The sequence below is a fragment of the Bicyclus anynana genome, chromosome 4 (assembly GCF_947172395.1).
Source record: "Bicyclus anynana chromosome 4, ilBicAnyn1.1, whole genome shotgun sequence".
Classification (NCBI taxonomy): Eukaryota; Metazoa; Arthropoda; class Insecta; order Lepidoptera; family Nymphalidae; genus Bicyclus; species Bicyclus anynana.
Genome location: NC_069086.1, coordinates 4,091,696 through 4,107,032, shown reverse-complemented (window position 1 = coordinate 4,107,032; position 15,337 = coordinate 4,091,696). Strand labels below are relative to the sequence as shown.

The window sequence follows — 15,337 nt, the reverse complement described above, 5'->3', positions numbered from 1 at the left end:
GCAAGACATCTAAACTATGAAAACAAATTACTAAGTTCGATGAAATGTGAATATGATATCTGAATAATGTTGGTCAAAAAACGTGATGTTATTCACGATTCTCATAAAAAATTACACCTAGATATAATTTAACTGTGTTTTGTAAAAGATATCATTCAAAGTAGTCCTGTAGCAATTGTTGTACTTGATATTTTGTTTGTAAGTTTTGAAATATATGTATTTATAGTATAATAATTGATTTTTTCTTGAAAATTTCAAGTAAAACTTGTTTTCCTTTTTGTAAAAAAATTTGACGTGATAGAGTAATTGTGCAGGTATTTTTGTGTTCAAAATACTATAAATTACTGATAATTTTTACTGAAATCAAAACAACGTTCAAAAAGTATTAATTTGTCGGCCGGTGTTATCGATGTGTGAGTTTACCTCGTCCCCTTTAGACCATTAAAAAGCTCGTCCCCCTCAAAAAACGACAGACTTTTTTGTTGGTGAATTTGGGTGCGAAACAGGTCCATTCTTTTTAATTATCTAAGACTAAGGAGGTCTGCTCTGTGCCAAAGAGTAAAATAAATAATAATTTCTCCTGACAGTGACATATAAAATGTACTCTATGGTGACAGCCGATAGGTATATAAAAACTAAAAAGTGTATTTAAAAAAAATATTTACTATATTTTTATACCAATTAAATGTACAACGAGAGTTATGTTTTCTTTTCTTACAAAAATATAATATCAACATCAAATCAAAGTGTGTTTATTACGTTCTTTTAACAAATTATAAAAGTTATTATAATCAAATTCCATAGAACTCCCAAACGATTAACGAAATAACTTTGAAGATATATTTGACAAAAGTTATATTATTCATATTATTTAATATACAAATAATACCCATACACTAGAACTAATGATCATCAAAAAAAATCTAATATCTTACAAAAATGGTAAGCACTATCTGTACACTGATGTTTCGCAAGTCGAAGTTGACTCGTGCCGGATTACGTAAACATTTGTACGGTAATGCTCTGAGAGGCTGCACGTTGTTCCCATGCCGTCGTGACAGAACATTTTACTTTTTCGTGACATAAAACATCTTTAAAAATGGAAGATTGGATAAAAGTAACTCTAATACTATGTTTATTTGGAACACTACGAGAGATTCGACCGTCGGAACCATTTGTTACTGAATTTCTTTCCGGAAAATGGCGCAATATTACTGAGGAGCAACTGAACCAAGATGTATATCCTGTGGGAACATACTCATACTTGGGACTGCTGGTTCTGGTTTTTCTGATCACAGATTTTCTTCGATTCAAACCTGTTATTATACTGTCAGGTGAGATAAATATCACTTTACTTACTAATAAAAAGAAAATTAGTGCATGTTTAATGTTGTTCTTTTTATAAAAAATATATTTTATAAATGTTTATTATCTGTAAGAAGTAATGAAAAATACTTTTACAGTTGTTATAAAATTTAAATATTGTATTCTGTACCTAAGCTACCTGTCTCTAATCCTGCTTAAGCTAGAGCAGCATACATATAATCATGTTAACAGTGGTTTTCACTTCATAAATATAAAAATGCAATAGCAACCCTGAATTCATAATGAACCAGTATGGATTTTTTTTATTCTCTACAAGTTGGCACTCGACTACAATCTCAACTGATGGTAATTGATGATGCAATCTAAGATAGAAGCTGGCTAATTTGTTAGGAGTAGGATGAAATCCACACTCCTTTCGGTTTCTACACATCATACCGGAATGCTAAATCCTTGGTGGTATGTCTTTTTCGGTAGGGAGGTAACTAGCCACAACCGAAGCCTCCCACCAGCCATGATGAAGGAGTTTTCTATTTTGTACAATTTGTATAGTGCATATCCTAATTAAAAACCTAGTGGATATCACTGCTTGCTAATATTATTTGGAGAGAAATACAAAGAAAATTTGTAACACCTTTAGCAAATATTTTTTTTTGGGATCAGCGTTCCATAGAGAGTGTTATTTGAAATTTGTTAATTACAGAACCAACTGTCAGGAAGAAAGCTGTTATCTTATCTAGATAATACATGCTCATCATACACAATCACATACAATAACACTATTATCTTGGTCTGCTTGGATTATGTATATATAACTTGATAACATAATATAATCTTAAGAGATTCTGCAATTATGATCCAATACCATATCTCACAATCAGATTATAAGATAAACAATAAGCTTGATTAAATTAAAAGGAAAAACAATGCAAAATCCTTTTTATTAGTTACTGTTATTGTTTTACATACATAAAACTAGTGTACCCCCGCAGCTTTGTCCACCCTCAGAGCTCAATTTATATATTTATTGTTGATCTAAAAATTTCTGTAGTGAGGTTACATTATTATTAATAGATCCTATAGTTATTCTTGTTGCAAAAGAAAAAAAATCCCATGATACTGCGTGAAAACTGATTAAGATTAATAGGTTTAAAAAAAAATCCTAGTGTGAGTGTGCTAACATCTTTTTACCCAGCTGCAAGAAGTCAAAAAAAAAGTCAAAATTCATTTATTTCAATTAGGCTTAGTTTACAAGCACTTTTGAAAAGTCAAGATTATGTCATAATTTAATTTAATTTAATGGTTGTTAAACTTACTTCTAAAAGGTTCTATATTCTATACTAACTGAAGCCGTGGTTTTACCCGCGTGGTTCCAGTTCCCATAGGTATACGGGTATAATATATAGCCTATAGCCTACCTCGTTAAATGAGCTCTCTAACACTGAAAAAATTATTCAAATCAAACCAATAGTTCCTGAGATTAGCACGTTCAATCAAACAAACAAACTCTTCAACTTTATAATATTAGTATAGATATGTATGGTTTATTATTCTTATTATATAGATATCATACAACTGTAGACTCAGTATCAGTACATTGATAAATGTACATGAAAACTGTTGCACTGTTGCAAATAAACAATATCACATGTATAGCATTGTGGTAGGTCACAGCTTCACAAGTAGTTCATCTTATCTATTTATTTACTTGTTTATTTAAAATTTGTTAAGTTTGACAGCTGAGTGACACGGTGGGTAGTGACGCTGCACTTTGCATCCAAGGCTGTGGTGATTAATTCCCACAACTGGAAAATATTTGTTTGATGAACATGGATGTTTTCCAGTGAGGGTTTATATATTTTTAGCGGACTCAAAAGTGATTACAAAAATAAGAAAACTAATGTCGAACTGTCGGTTATGATTCACAACATTTGTTAGGACAACTTAATTAACAAATCAAACTGTAACCAAAATAAGACCTTTGAATGGCAGAGAATGACCTTGAGCGAAGTCACGCGTTTGTGAATGATGTGTGTAGGGTGCCTATAATCCTACATACATCATTCACAAATGCCTTTGACAGATATCTAACACTCCCCTTTTCCACTCAAGTCACTCTCCCCGCCTATCCCAAGTAACCCATAAAGAATTACACATCAAGATATGTGGACGGCTCGAACGCCACGAGCACACTGAAGCCGTCCGTACCGCAAGTCGTTGCAACGCGGCGATAACAATATGTTAAAAATATTTGAGTATTATATAATGTGTTATTCATCAGCTATTTTAGTATTCATGACACAAGCTTACACTTACTTTGGGACTAGCAATAAGTGTATTGTCTAAAAAAATCCTTTATCAGAACTCAAAACAAATGGAAAACATGCTTATCAAGATTATAATTTCTATTAAAGGTATAAAAACAATCTCCTTCAGATAACCTTTGATGAGAGAAATCTGTCTTCTATTTAATACATAAGAAGCCACTATACTACAATGACTTAATTCAATATGAGTTTTGTTTTATTATGACCAATTAATTTTCAAGGTTGTTTACAATAGATACTAGTACATATATGATTTTATACTAGACTTCTTTTCCAAGTGCCAAAGTAAGTGTAGCTTGTTTTATGGGTACTAAGATCGCGGATTTTATCATATATATTTTTATACTACATATAAATACTTATATAATCATCAGTTCATCACACAAACACCTTCCAGTAGTGGGTATTGAACCCACGGCCGTGGAATTGCAGGAAGCAGGGTCACTGCCCATTGCACCACGTTGGATTAAAAGTAGCCTATGTGTTAATCCAGAGTATAATCTATTTCCATTCCAAATTTCAGCAAAATCGGTTCAGTAGTTGCGGCGTTAAAGAGTAACAAAAATGCATACGAACTTGAGAGTATTGACAAGTGGAAAGCAGAGTGCTTTGTTATAGCAGCTACAGATATTTAGAGAATTAAATCGGGATTTTAAAAACGTTCATATCTCAAAATGGCAATTTTGGAACTTGGTGACGTTTTGCTTTATGAGGACGTCATGGCGTTACAATTTGTTTCTAGGTCTGAGCGGAATATCAGTTTATGCTGTGCTGCTCTGGACTGCAAGTATAGAATGGGTGCAGGTGTCGCAGTTTCTCTATGGCCTGTATATGGCCACTGAAGTCGCATACTTAACATACATATACGCAAAGGTGAGTTTAAGTAGTTAGAACTAGCAGACTTCTGCCAGAAGCCAGAAGGAGTTTCACATTCTTCTGAATTGTGTGTTCTGTATTCTACATTCTTTGTAATGTAGGTACCTAGGTTTCATAACATCGCAAAGACAGCAGGCAGCCGCGCTCTGACTGCCTGACAGGCAGCAGGTTACATAAAGATAAGTACAAAGTTTGCACAGATGCCTGAAGGCATTTTGTCTGTGTGAGACTTAAATGCTGCTGCAAAGTATGCTTATACTTTGGAGCAATATTACACACAAATATCTAGATAGTTTAGCATATAAATCAAGCGATGTAACTGTGAAAACCGTATGCTAGTAATAGGTTGAACAGTTTAGTTAGAAATTAGTATGAACAGACACGTATATTGTAACGCACTTGACTAGAAGGAGACTATCATTTTGGGAATATTGGGATAAAAATTAGCGTGTCCCCAGTACCTACAATATAATTTGTTTATTAAATTAAATTTATTAAATTTCCAAATGTCATCCAGATCGTGTAATAAAAAGAAACTTAGCAAGTATTTTGTCTATGGTCCCAGGTAGATCCGGACAAGTATCCGCGAGTGTCCTCCTACACCCGGATAGCGGCGTTGACCGGACGGTTTCTGTCCGGCGTCAGTTCGCAGTTACTCACACATTTCCATGTGATGAACTATCAGGATCTCAATTATATTACTTTAGCTGGTAAGAGTTTTTAAAGTTTTACCTAATATTAGTAATAACCTGCAGTTTGGGACTCCCTGATAGGTGGACCGACGAAATCAAAGAGGCAGTTAGTCACTGGCTTCTGCGGCTCAAGTTCGTGGTGTTCAAAAATCCTTACTGGGAGTTCTATGTCCTGCAGTGGATGTGCACCGGCTAAGTTATCCATCATCATTAACAACCCATATTCTACTCATTATTGTGCACGTATTGCACGTGTTATTGTGGACCCAATAAGAATTGTCATTAAGATGTAATTCTAAGGTATGTAGGTTTCCTCAGGATGTTTTTCCTGATCCAGCTCCTTCCGGTTCCCTCCAATATGACTAAAATCAGATGTTAATGATATTGCACAGGGCAGATGGCTTAACTTGCTCTTCGATACACATATATACAAATATAATATACTACATAAAATTAAGCATTATTTTATCCGTCGTTTAGTAAAAGATTAAAATATATATCTTATATAGTTACGAAGATACACACAAAACAAAAACTAAATCTTTAACCGCGAATATCTCGAAGGTAGTCAAAACCTAGTTATTGCACTCTTCGTTATGAGGGCAGTATAGGTAAGCGCTTAAACGCGTTTCCCAAAAGCGAAATTAAACGCATGTATAAACCGCTAGTCTGTGCCCGCTCTTTTCCACGCAAATGAAATCACGGGTTTCTGCTAGTGTAGCTCTGAGTGTTTATTTAAAAAATACTCTTCATATTTGTTTACACATGTTATTTTTCTTAAAATGCCTTATAATTCTATATCTACTATATGTATATGGATGAACTGAATGTAGGCGATGGAATCTTAGTAATCTATAAATCATAGCAATTAAACAATTATTTGCTAATACATTTATAGACTGGATTTATTTGGAATTCAGCACACTTTATAGACTAAGAATTCAATAATAAATAATTAATTAATTAACTGTAGCACGGCCTTTGTGACCTACACTACCTCTGTGCCTATTTCTGCTGACAAGCAGTTTGTATCGCTGTGATGACCGATGTACCTATGTTTCTTCTACAGAGGCAAACACGGAAACCAGTTTATCATAAGACAGTAGCAACCGGTCACCAGTAGATAATAATAATGCAGGCTGATATCTTCGATAGTTTTATACACCAAAACGCTTGTCAAATTTTTGTCCATACACCGGTAATGTGTATGCCTCATAGCTTCCGGAAAGCTGGTTCGGCTACGGACAAAGTGGTCCTGGGTTCGAATCCGGGGTCAGGTCAACAAAAAAATACGTATTTGGGATTATTCTTGCAAAAAAAATCTTAATAGCAGCCTGCATTTTGGACGGTGTTAGTGCCCCGTGCCTCGGATAGCACGTAAAGCCGTCGGTCCTGTTTCTGATCTCTCATTGGTCGTGTCGGTCTGACGTCCCATCGGACTGTAAGAGTGAGGGAACAGAGAGCGCACCTGTACTTAAATCTCAACATGAAATTGGCCGCCGTGGTCGAAAAATTCGGTCGGAACTTAGCAAGCAAGCAAGGAAGCATATTATTGTGTTGACCAGTGATATAGTGTGGGTAGTCCACCCCTATGTGACTTCAGATCTCCAAATCATGGGGTCGAATCTTGGGTCAACAACAGCGTGGTGAATTTAAGCTCCATATCCCCTCTTCACTAGGGAGGCCTGCCCGTGGCCGTTAAAATAGGCTAATAATACTGATGAAGAGTCACCAATGACCATGACTATGTTACATACCTAGTCGTTCATTACAAATTACATAAACGATGTCTGTATAAAGTTTCGCAAAATAAGAAAATAACAAATTTTATCTCAACTAAATACAGAGCTGATTGATTCGCATTGCACATAAAAACATCTTCTGTTTAAAAATGTTATGAACTCATTCAAGGTCTTAAAGTCAAATATTAATTAGGACTGTTATGATTATAATACTGAAACACTTGGGTTTTAATCTTTACCAGCTGACGCCGCGCGATTTCATCCACGTTGTTCCCGTAGCCTTCCACGATAAATGGGCTATCTAACACTGAAAGAATTCTTCAAATCGGACCAGTAGTTCCTTAGGAATACGGGGATAATATATAGCCTTCCTCGATAAATGGGCTATCTAACACTGAAAGAATTTTTCAAATCGGACCAGTAGATCCTGAGATTAACGCGATTAAACGAACAAACTCTTCAGCTTTATAATATCAGTATATATTTTATGATCCCAGTATTTAAGCATCTTTATCAAGATTCATTCAAAAAATCAATTTCCTATAATTATGATGTTAATCACTTTTATTTAATACTAGCGACCCGCCCCGGCTTCGCTCGGGTGCTATGTAGATATTAATATTATGATTAGTCTATACTAGAGGATATCTTTATGGCACTGGGACCGGGACGAAACGTACGGCATGCCAGCCTCCGTGCCTCCGCTTTTTAAATACATATCTGATATATTTATACATGTAAACCTTCCTCATGAATCACTATGTATTGCTAAAAACGCATTGAAATCTGTTAAGTAAACTACTTAGCAATACAAAGATCTAAGCGAATATACAGCGAAAGTGAAGTTTTATTTTATTCTAGAGGACGCCCGCGACTTGGTCCGCGTGGAATACAGTTTTTCACAAATCCCGCGAGAACCATGGATTTTTCCGGGATGAAAAGAATGTGTTAATCCAAAGTAAAATCTATTTCCATTCCAAATTTCAGCCAAATCGCTTCAGTAGCCGCAGCGTAAAAGAAAAACAAACATACTTACACACTTTCACACTTACACACAAACTTTCGCCTTTATAATATTAGTGTGACTAGCGGACGCCCGCAATTTCGTTCGCGTGAAATTTTGTTTATCACAAATCCCACGGGAACTGTGATTTTTTCTGGGATAAAACGTAGCCTATGTGTTCATCCAGAGTAAAATTTATTTCCATTCCGAATTTCACAAATCGCTTCAGTTAGTCAGTACAGTGCATTCGCAAATGCTCCGCTAAAGAGGAAAAAACATACACACTTAGCTACACAACACACTTTCACACAAACTTTCGTCTTTATAATATTAGTGTGACCACTGAAAACATATGTGTGACTATGTAATGATAATGATGTCTCAATTTTTCAGCTCAAGTGTTGGCAACCTTCTGGGCGTTTTGGCTGCCTCCAGTTCCATACGGGATATACTTCCATCGGCGCACGCGATCCTCCTTGCAGCTCGACATCGCGCACACGGACAAACAGACGCCTCCATCTACTCCTAGCCATAAGGTATGAATGACAAGCTGACCTCATATAAACCATATTTGTATCAATTATCATCATCACGTGATAGTGTCAATACGTATATTTTTATTATATATAATTTAACAGTGATAGTGATGTTGAAGTTAAGTAGTCAGTGAGTGAGTTAGTTATCGTCCAGTTAGTATTGCATTGTTAGTTACGTGGCTGGGAGCGGAGAAGCGGAGTGTTAACTAGTTTTAAAAGACGTCTTTAACCCTACTACTAGCCATTCGCCAGTCCGTGATCCGCTCGTGGTTGACTCCTTACCATACGATAGTTTATCCTGGTTTAAATCATATCGTATCAGCGCTATCCTTGATCAATATTGTAGTTAGAGGGTAGAACTGTAGTAGTGAGTCAAGTGATATAACTCTGGTAACAATTGCCTTCCCTGACATGTAAAGCTTAGAACCTGCTTGAGGTGTTTCCTCTACCATAAGTATCAGGATAAATAGTAAAACTGAGAAGTTAATTGTGTAAGCGATTAGTGATGTTATGCCAAGTGAACCTAGTGCAAATGGCAGAGCCAATGTCAGGTCAGCGGTTCTGCCCGTAACATTTTCAATGAGGATACGGCTTCTCCGTTATATATTTATTGCGAATTCAGGTTACAGTCTTCTTGCAACACCAAATGGCACCTTCCAGCTTGCAATATCATTATCAAAATACCTAAAATTATCACTCATTATATTAAATCATTCATATTATTTACAGCGCAGTATACGTAAGGGCGTAACAGACGCGGCGTTTTTAATAACGCGCCACGCGCGGTCGGCGTACACTCGGCCCAAGGTGCTGGCGTGGTCAGCGCTGTACGCCGTCGTGTTGGCGCTGTTCGTGCTCGCGCAGACCAACATGCAGATACTGTGGAAGCAGGTGCAGGAAGAGAGTGACGCGGCGGTGAGAGACTGTATAGTTTACTAGTGGACGCCCGCGACTTCGTCCGAGTGGAATTTAGTTTTTCACAAATCTCTCGGGAACCATGGATTTTTAAGGGATAAAAAGTAGTATATGTGTTAATCTAGGCTATAATATATCTTAATACCAAATTTCAGCTAATTCGGTTCCGTAGTTGAGGCGTGAAAGAGTAACAAACATTCATAGCATCAAAATCATCAGTTTTCGCAAATCTCGGGAAACCATGGATTTTTCGGGATAAAACAGCCTGTGTGTTAATCCAGAGTAAAATTTATTTCTTTTATAAATTTCCGATCGCGTCATTAGTAGCGGCGTTATAGAGTAACAAACATCCAAACATACATCAAAAGATCCATACAAACTTTCGCGTTTATAATATTAATAGGATACCAATAGCTGTAATAGGAATAAGCTAGTTGACACTTTATTTGAAAACGGTCCTAAATTGTTCATTATCGTTCTACTAGATTGAATAATAAATTATCATATTTTTTTGAGACGTGATTACATGAAAATTTTAATTTTAATTTTTGTTTTTGACGATACGAGCCACTGTCGGCCATGATAGTCTATATTTTAACTGTTGCATGACGTCGCGTCAACGCTAACTCATAACCAAACGGAGTGTTTGACAAAATTATTAGTTAACAATCAGTTTGACGTTTATTTCTCTAATATTTTAAAATTGAATTTTTCATGTAAACACGTCTCAAAAAAATATGATGATATATTTTTTCAATCTAGTAGAACGATAATGATCAACTTAAGACCATTTAAAAAAGTATCAACTAGCCTATTTAAACAAAAAAATATCTGTTTGTCTCACTATACATAGTTAAATAACTCTACACGACTCTGATTTTTTTCATATTTTTCTAATAGCCACCATGAATTGTCCTATTGCCTGTTTCAGACTTAACGTTAATTTTCAAGACACCCTGTATAATATATAAATAAATAAAGCCTGTGAAAAAAGTTGCCTGTTATTTCTAGGTAGCGTACAACGGAGCGGTGGAAGCCATACTAACGCTTCTGGGCGCGTTCGGTGCCTTCTTAGCGTCCTACTGGAGCAGGGCGGCGCTGCCCGCGCCCACGGCGGCCGTGCAGGGCGTGGCCATGTTCGTGGGCACCTACATCACTAACATATTCGCCTCTTACTTCGGATACATTGTCATGGGCATGCTGTTCCACTACATTATCACTTTAGCCAGGTACTAATCTATCTGTTATCATCTCGTTGCCTGTCTCTCCTCATTTGTAGTGGTTGAGGATCATAAGGTCCTGGGTTTGGATCCTCTAAGAAATGTTCAGTTAAAATCCCCGGCTGGGCCGATTGAAGTTTCCTTAATTGCTCCAGGTCTGGCTGGCGGGAGGCTGCGGCCGTGGCTTAGTTACCACCCTACCGATAACGTACCGGCAAGCGATTTAGCGTTCCGCTACGATGTCGTGTAGAAACCGAAGGGAGTGTGGATTTCATCCTTCTCCTAACAAGTTAGCCCGCTTCCATCTTAGATTGCATCATCACTTACCGTCAGGTGAGATTGTAGTAAAGGGCTAACTTGTAAAGAATTAAAAAAAAAGTTTCAAAAGTGCTTGTAAGTCTGCCTGAAATAAATGAATTTTAATTTTTTTTTTCTTATTGTTTCAGTGCGAAAATAGCCAGTCAACTGTCAGATGAGAGCTGCTTCGGGCTCATATTCGGCATCAACACACTGATGGGCACGGCACTGCAGTCAGTCCTCACACTCGTACTGATCCAGTCGCTGAAGCTGCCCATCACATCCCAGTACTTCATCATCAGCGGCCTGTTCCTCTTGCTGGCTTCGGCGTGGATGCTGGGCTGGATGCTGCACTCGTACAGGAAGAATAAGAGTATTAATATTACCAACCAGTATGGATAACTTTTTTATTTTTAATATAAAATAGGCTCACACTTGACCACTATCTCACCTGGTGGTAGTGCCTCTGAGGAATCGTTGAGGTTATTATTTGTTGGAAAAAAAATTTTATGACTAAAAATCATTACATAAGAATGCATTTTGTTCTTTGCTTCGTTAACAATACTTCAGAAACTTCTATTACATTACCAAGTCAAGGTTCTAAGCAGTACAGTATCTGTCGAGTCCACTAGTTTATTATAAACTGTATGTATAGTGCCTAACTGCTTACCCTAATTAAATACCTTGTATATGTCACTGTTAGATTGTAAAATATGTTAATTTATAATCTCACTCGTGATATTATAATCTACCGTCATATTGTGAACTGGAAATACTGATGACAATTTAACTCATGTGCACATAAATATACCCGCCCAGTTCCAAAATCCAGTATTATTATTTTTTTACATCTACATTTAAATAATCTAACTAAAATTCTGTTTGTGTGAAATTCCATTTGTTAAGTTTTCTTCACTGTATGTACATCACTAGTTACTAAAGAGTACTTATTATTGTGCATTCAATTAGACTGTGATACTTAACATATACATTATTAGTGCAATAATATTTAAAATAGACATTTATGGTTTTACTGTGTAAAACTCTCCATAGTATGTTCACTGTTAAGAGCTTGGACCAGAAAGCAACTACCACACAATTCTACTAAAAATCATAATGTAAATCTATTCCTGCAGGCTAATTCACTAACTTTGACTTTCTGTATTCTGAGCCCTTTGTAGATGTCATACAGTAGGTAGGTGACATTTCTCATTTGATTTGATGTTTGTTTATAGGTTGTTAATAAAGACCAAATTAGTGAATAGACTATGTTTATGTATATAAATAGCTATACTAAAGCCATACTTGAGAAATACTGTTTACCAACAAATAAATTAAAAATGAGGGTATAAATTGCTAGTCATTTCCTAATAATAATTATAATTTACTTGTTCCTAAATTAATGAAAATAAATTTGATTATTATGCTTAGAACAATTAGATATAGTTAATACATTTTGAATAATATTTTTTAAAAAAACAATACATAATTTTAAATGAAAAAGTTATGAAATGACATCCTTTTTCTACCCACATTTCTAATTTGTTTGTTAGTAAACAGTACTCCTCGAGTATGGCTTTAGTATAGTTGGCAATTTTGAAATGGTCTTAAATTGTTCATTATCGTTCTACTAGATTGAAATATTTTTTTGAAATGTGATTGTGAAAATTTTAATTTTAAAAATATGTTTTTGACAATACAATCCAAAATGCCTGTTGGCCATGACGGGCTATATTTCAACTGTTTCATGACGTCACTATAATAAATCCCTTTCAAACAGAGTGTTTGCCAAAAATATATAACAGTTAATTTCACGTCTATTACATCAAGTGTGTTAGTGACGTCACAAAATGTGATTTGAAAAATTTAAAAAAATATGTGATATTTAAATTAAGTTTTATAAGAAATCCTTAACTTTTACTAATTGATATTGATATATTTTGGACCCTTATTCCATGTATAACACGAAATTAATATTGTTTATATTAAATATGATATGAGTCACCACCCTATTGTATGTTTTATCACTGTAGATACACACAATCAGTTTTACATACCAAGTCACCTTTCAAATGCTTGTTTGTATGCCTTACAACTACATGCAAAACAAAACTGACTACCTGAAATAGATTTACTATAAATAATAGTATTTAATATTTGCCTTCTACTATGGAGCTGGAGATGATTGAAGTGTTTCCAATCATTCCAGAAGGATGATAATTTATAAGCTTAAAAGACTGGAAAGGAAAATTTGAATTTTAGGTATATAAAAAATTACAAATTATTTACATTAGAATAGATTTTTATTCTTTGTTTATATTATTTGTAACATTGTACATAGTATTAAGTAAATAGTTTAAATAAAATGTTTTTAAAAAATATTATATGTTTAATTTGATTATAAAATAATCCTTTTCAACTACTGAAGATAAAGATACAAAATGTAATGTAAATTAGAAACATGATGGCAAGGGTAATAATTTAATATACAATAATAAGTAATTTAACATTACTTCTTAGGTTAAATGTACCAAATGTGCCAGAATGAAGGCAAATATAAATGTGTGTGTGTAATATTTAAATATACATCTTTTTATTTTTCTGAACTACCTATGAACAGGTGTTTGTACATGAAAATTCACACCTGCTTCCATATTTGCTTATTTATTTAGGGTTAAAATACTTTTATTTAATTGATGATGTAATATCAAGTGATATACAGTAGAAACTTAGTTAACCAGACCAAGTGGTATAACAAGACAATTTATAATCAAAATACAGATTTGCAAAGAAATTGATGTATATAAAAAATAATTTTTGACTGAATAATATACCTATTATTTATTCCCTGCAATATATTCATTTTTGATGTCACATTTTGTCATGTCTTATCATTCTGCCTAATTGTATCATAATAGGGTAATTATGATTACATAAAATTAAGTTTGAAAGACTGAGTCTTTTCTGCATTTTACAAGTAAATTATAATATGGAATTCTACAACAAAATCTGTTTGATAAATGTATGCTTTATTTATTAATATTTTATTCAATTTTAAATTAATTGTTTGCAATGCAAGATTGCATACAAATAGAAATTAAAACATTATTAATTATAATAATATGATATGTATTGATTATGGAATGTAACAAAACAAATTTCTAATGTATACTTTCATTTTTATACATTTATTACATTGATAACAGAGCCCTGAATACAAGATAATATTCACACCAACGAATTCACAACCGTATTACTTAAATTTTATTTGTATACAGAATTATTTTCCATTTGTCACACTTTAATAATATATTAGTATACGTATTAATTTACTATTTACACACACAAAAAAATAAATGCGTCCGTTATGCATATTGCATCGCAGAGGGTCTCGTTTTGAAGTAAACGTAGATACATATCAAGAGAAAAATAACTGCGAAAGTCGGCAAAACAATCGTATGTATTTGTTGACGCATTTTGGCGAACTCCTGTTTCCTTTCGCGTTTTTGTCGCGCGGTTTCCTTTACTGTTCCTTTTAGCTTCCTCATAATGAAACTAAAACAAGCGTGCGGAATGTTAAAGAAAGTTAATAACATAACCACGTCCACAAAAATATTCACTGTATTTGTACAATAATACTATTTTCTGATTTAAAATGAATTAATAAAAATGGATACAAATAACGTACCTGATTATTCGTTATTCGATAATAATATAAATCTCTCTTTTATGTATTAATTCTAATTAAACACGTCAGCAACCATTAAAGCCGAAAATTAAATTCTTGTTCTGTTCCACTCTTCGATGTTTTTCTTTTTTCGTGTTAAATTTTTTGACATTGACAACAGTACACACTACACCTGTCACAGCAAGGAACATATTTACTCAGGAGTCACAGTCACACGTGCAATATAGTCTATGGCCACGCGACTTTACTTTATGGTTAGAATTTCTGTATGTTAAATATACTCTGTTAGAATAGTGATGAGCACAATGCTTAGTATTCGATTTTTGGGCGGTAAATCTAAAAATCGTTGGTACTCGACTAAAATACTAAAGTAGGCTGAAATAAGCATACGGCTTTCTAACGGCTAAATAATAATAGCATCTATCGCATGACGTATAGTCGGATGCAATCTTTTTGACTTTCCCGGAACATTGTGCGATTTGCAGCCAATACAAGATGTTAGGTGACCCCGGCTACGCAAATGCGCGGCAGCAGGACTTAACCCCAGAAGCGAGCACCTCGCACCAGAGGTTGCCTCACGCGTCTTGATATGACCTGCGCGTACCTCATTTCAAAGACGTCAAAAGATTGCATCCGTGATGAGCTATTCCCCCTAAAAAATGTAAAAAATGAGACAAGGCGATGTGATATTCGTTGTCATGAAACATGCCGTTTTTTT

At 34.6% G+C, this 15,337-nt stretch overlaps 2 protein-coding genes across 2 annotated transcripts; one reads left to right on the top strand and one right to left on the bottom strand.

The window, feature by feature from the left end:
• Nucleotides 1-685: 685 nt before the first annotated feature.
• LOC112058612 (thiamine transporter 2) lies at nt 686-11,439 on the top strand. Its single transcript, XM_024099519.2, has 7 exons — nt 686-1,334; nt 4,393-4,523; nt 5,092-5,236; nt 8,357-8,499; nt 9,229-9,414; nt 10,426-10,643; nt 11,081-11,439. Exons 1-7 carry the CDS (start codon nt 1,100-1,102, stop codon nt 11,331-11,333), a joined length of 1,311 nt encoding a protein of 436 aa, XP_023955287.2. The 5' UTR covers nt 686-1,099; the 3' UTR covers nt 11,334-11,439.
• A 1,773-nt stretch (nt 11,440-13,212) lies between these two features.
• LOC112058600 (single-pass membrane and coiled-coil domain-containing protein 4) lies at nt 13,213-14,774 on the bottom strand. The gene is made up of 2 exons (XM_024099511.2): nt 14,620-14,774; nt 13,213-14,486 (listed from the first exon to the last, which is right to left on the bottom strand). Exon 2 carries the CDS (start codon nt 14,477-14,479, stop codon nt 14,297-14,299), a length of 183 nt encoding a protein of 60 aa, XP_023955279.1. The 5' UTR covers nt 14,480-14,486; nt 14,620-14,774; the 3' UTR covers nt 13,213-14,296.
• Nucleotides 14,775-15,337: the final 563 nt, after the last annotated feature.

Excerpts from the sequence above, each read along its gene's own strand:
- LOC112058612 (XM_024099519.2), top strand. The coding sequence starts at position 1,100 with ATGGAAGATTGGATAAAAGTAACTCTAATACTATGTTTATTTGGAACA. Across the intron at positions 5,237-8,356 it reads CAATTATATTACTTTAGCTG|CTCAAGTGTTGGCAACCTTC; the intron begins GTAAGAGTTTTT and ends TCAATTTTTCAG. Across the intron at positions 8,500-9,228 it reads CATCTACTCCTAGCCATAAG|CGCAGTATACGTAAGGGCGT; the intron begins GTATGAATGACA and ends TATTATTTACAG.
- LOC112058600 (XM_024099511.2), bottom strand. The coding sequence starts at position 14,479 with ATGAGGAAGCTAAAAGGAACAGTAAAGGAAACCGCGCGACAAAAACGC.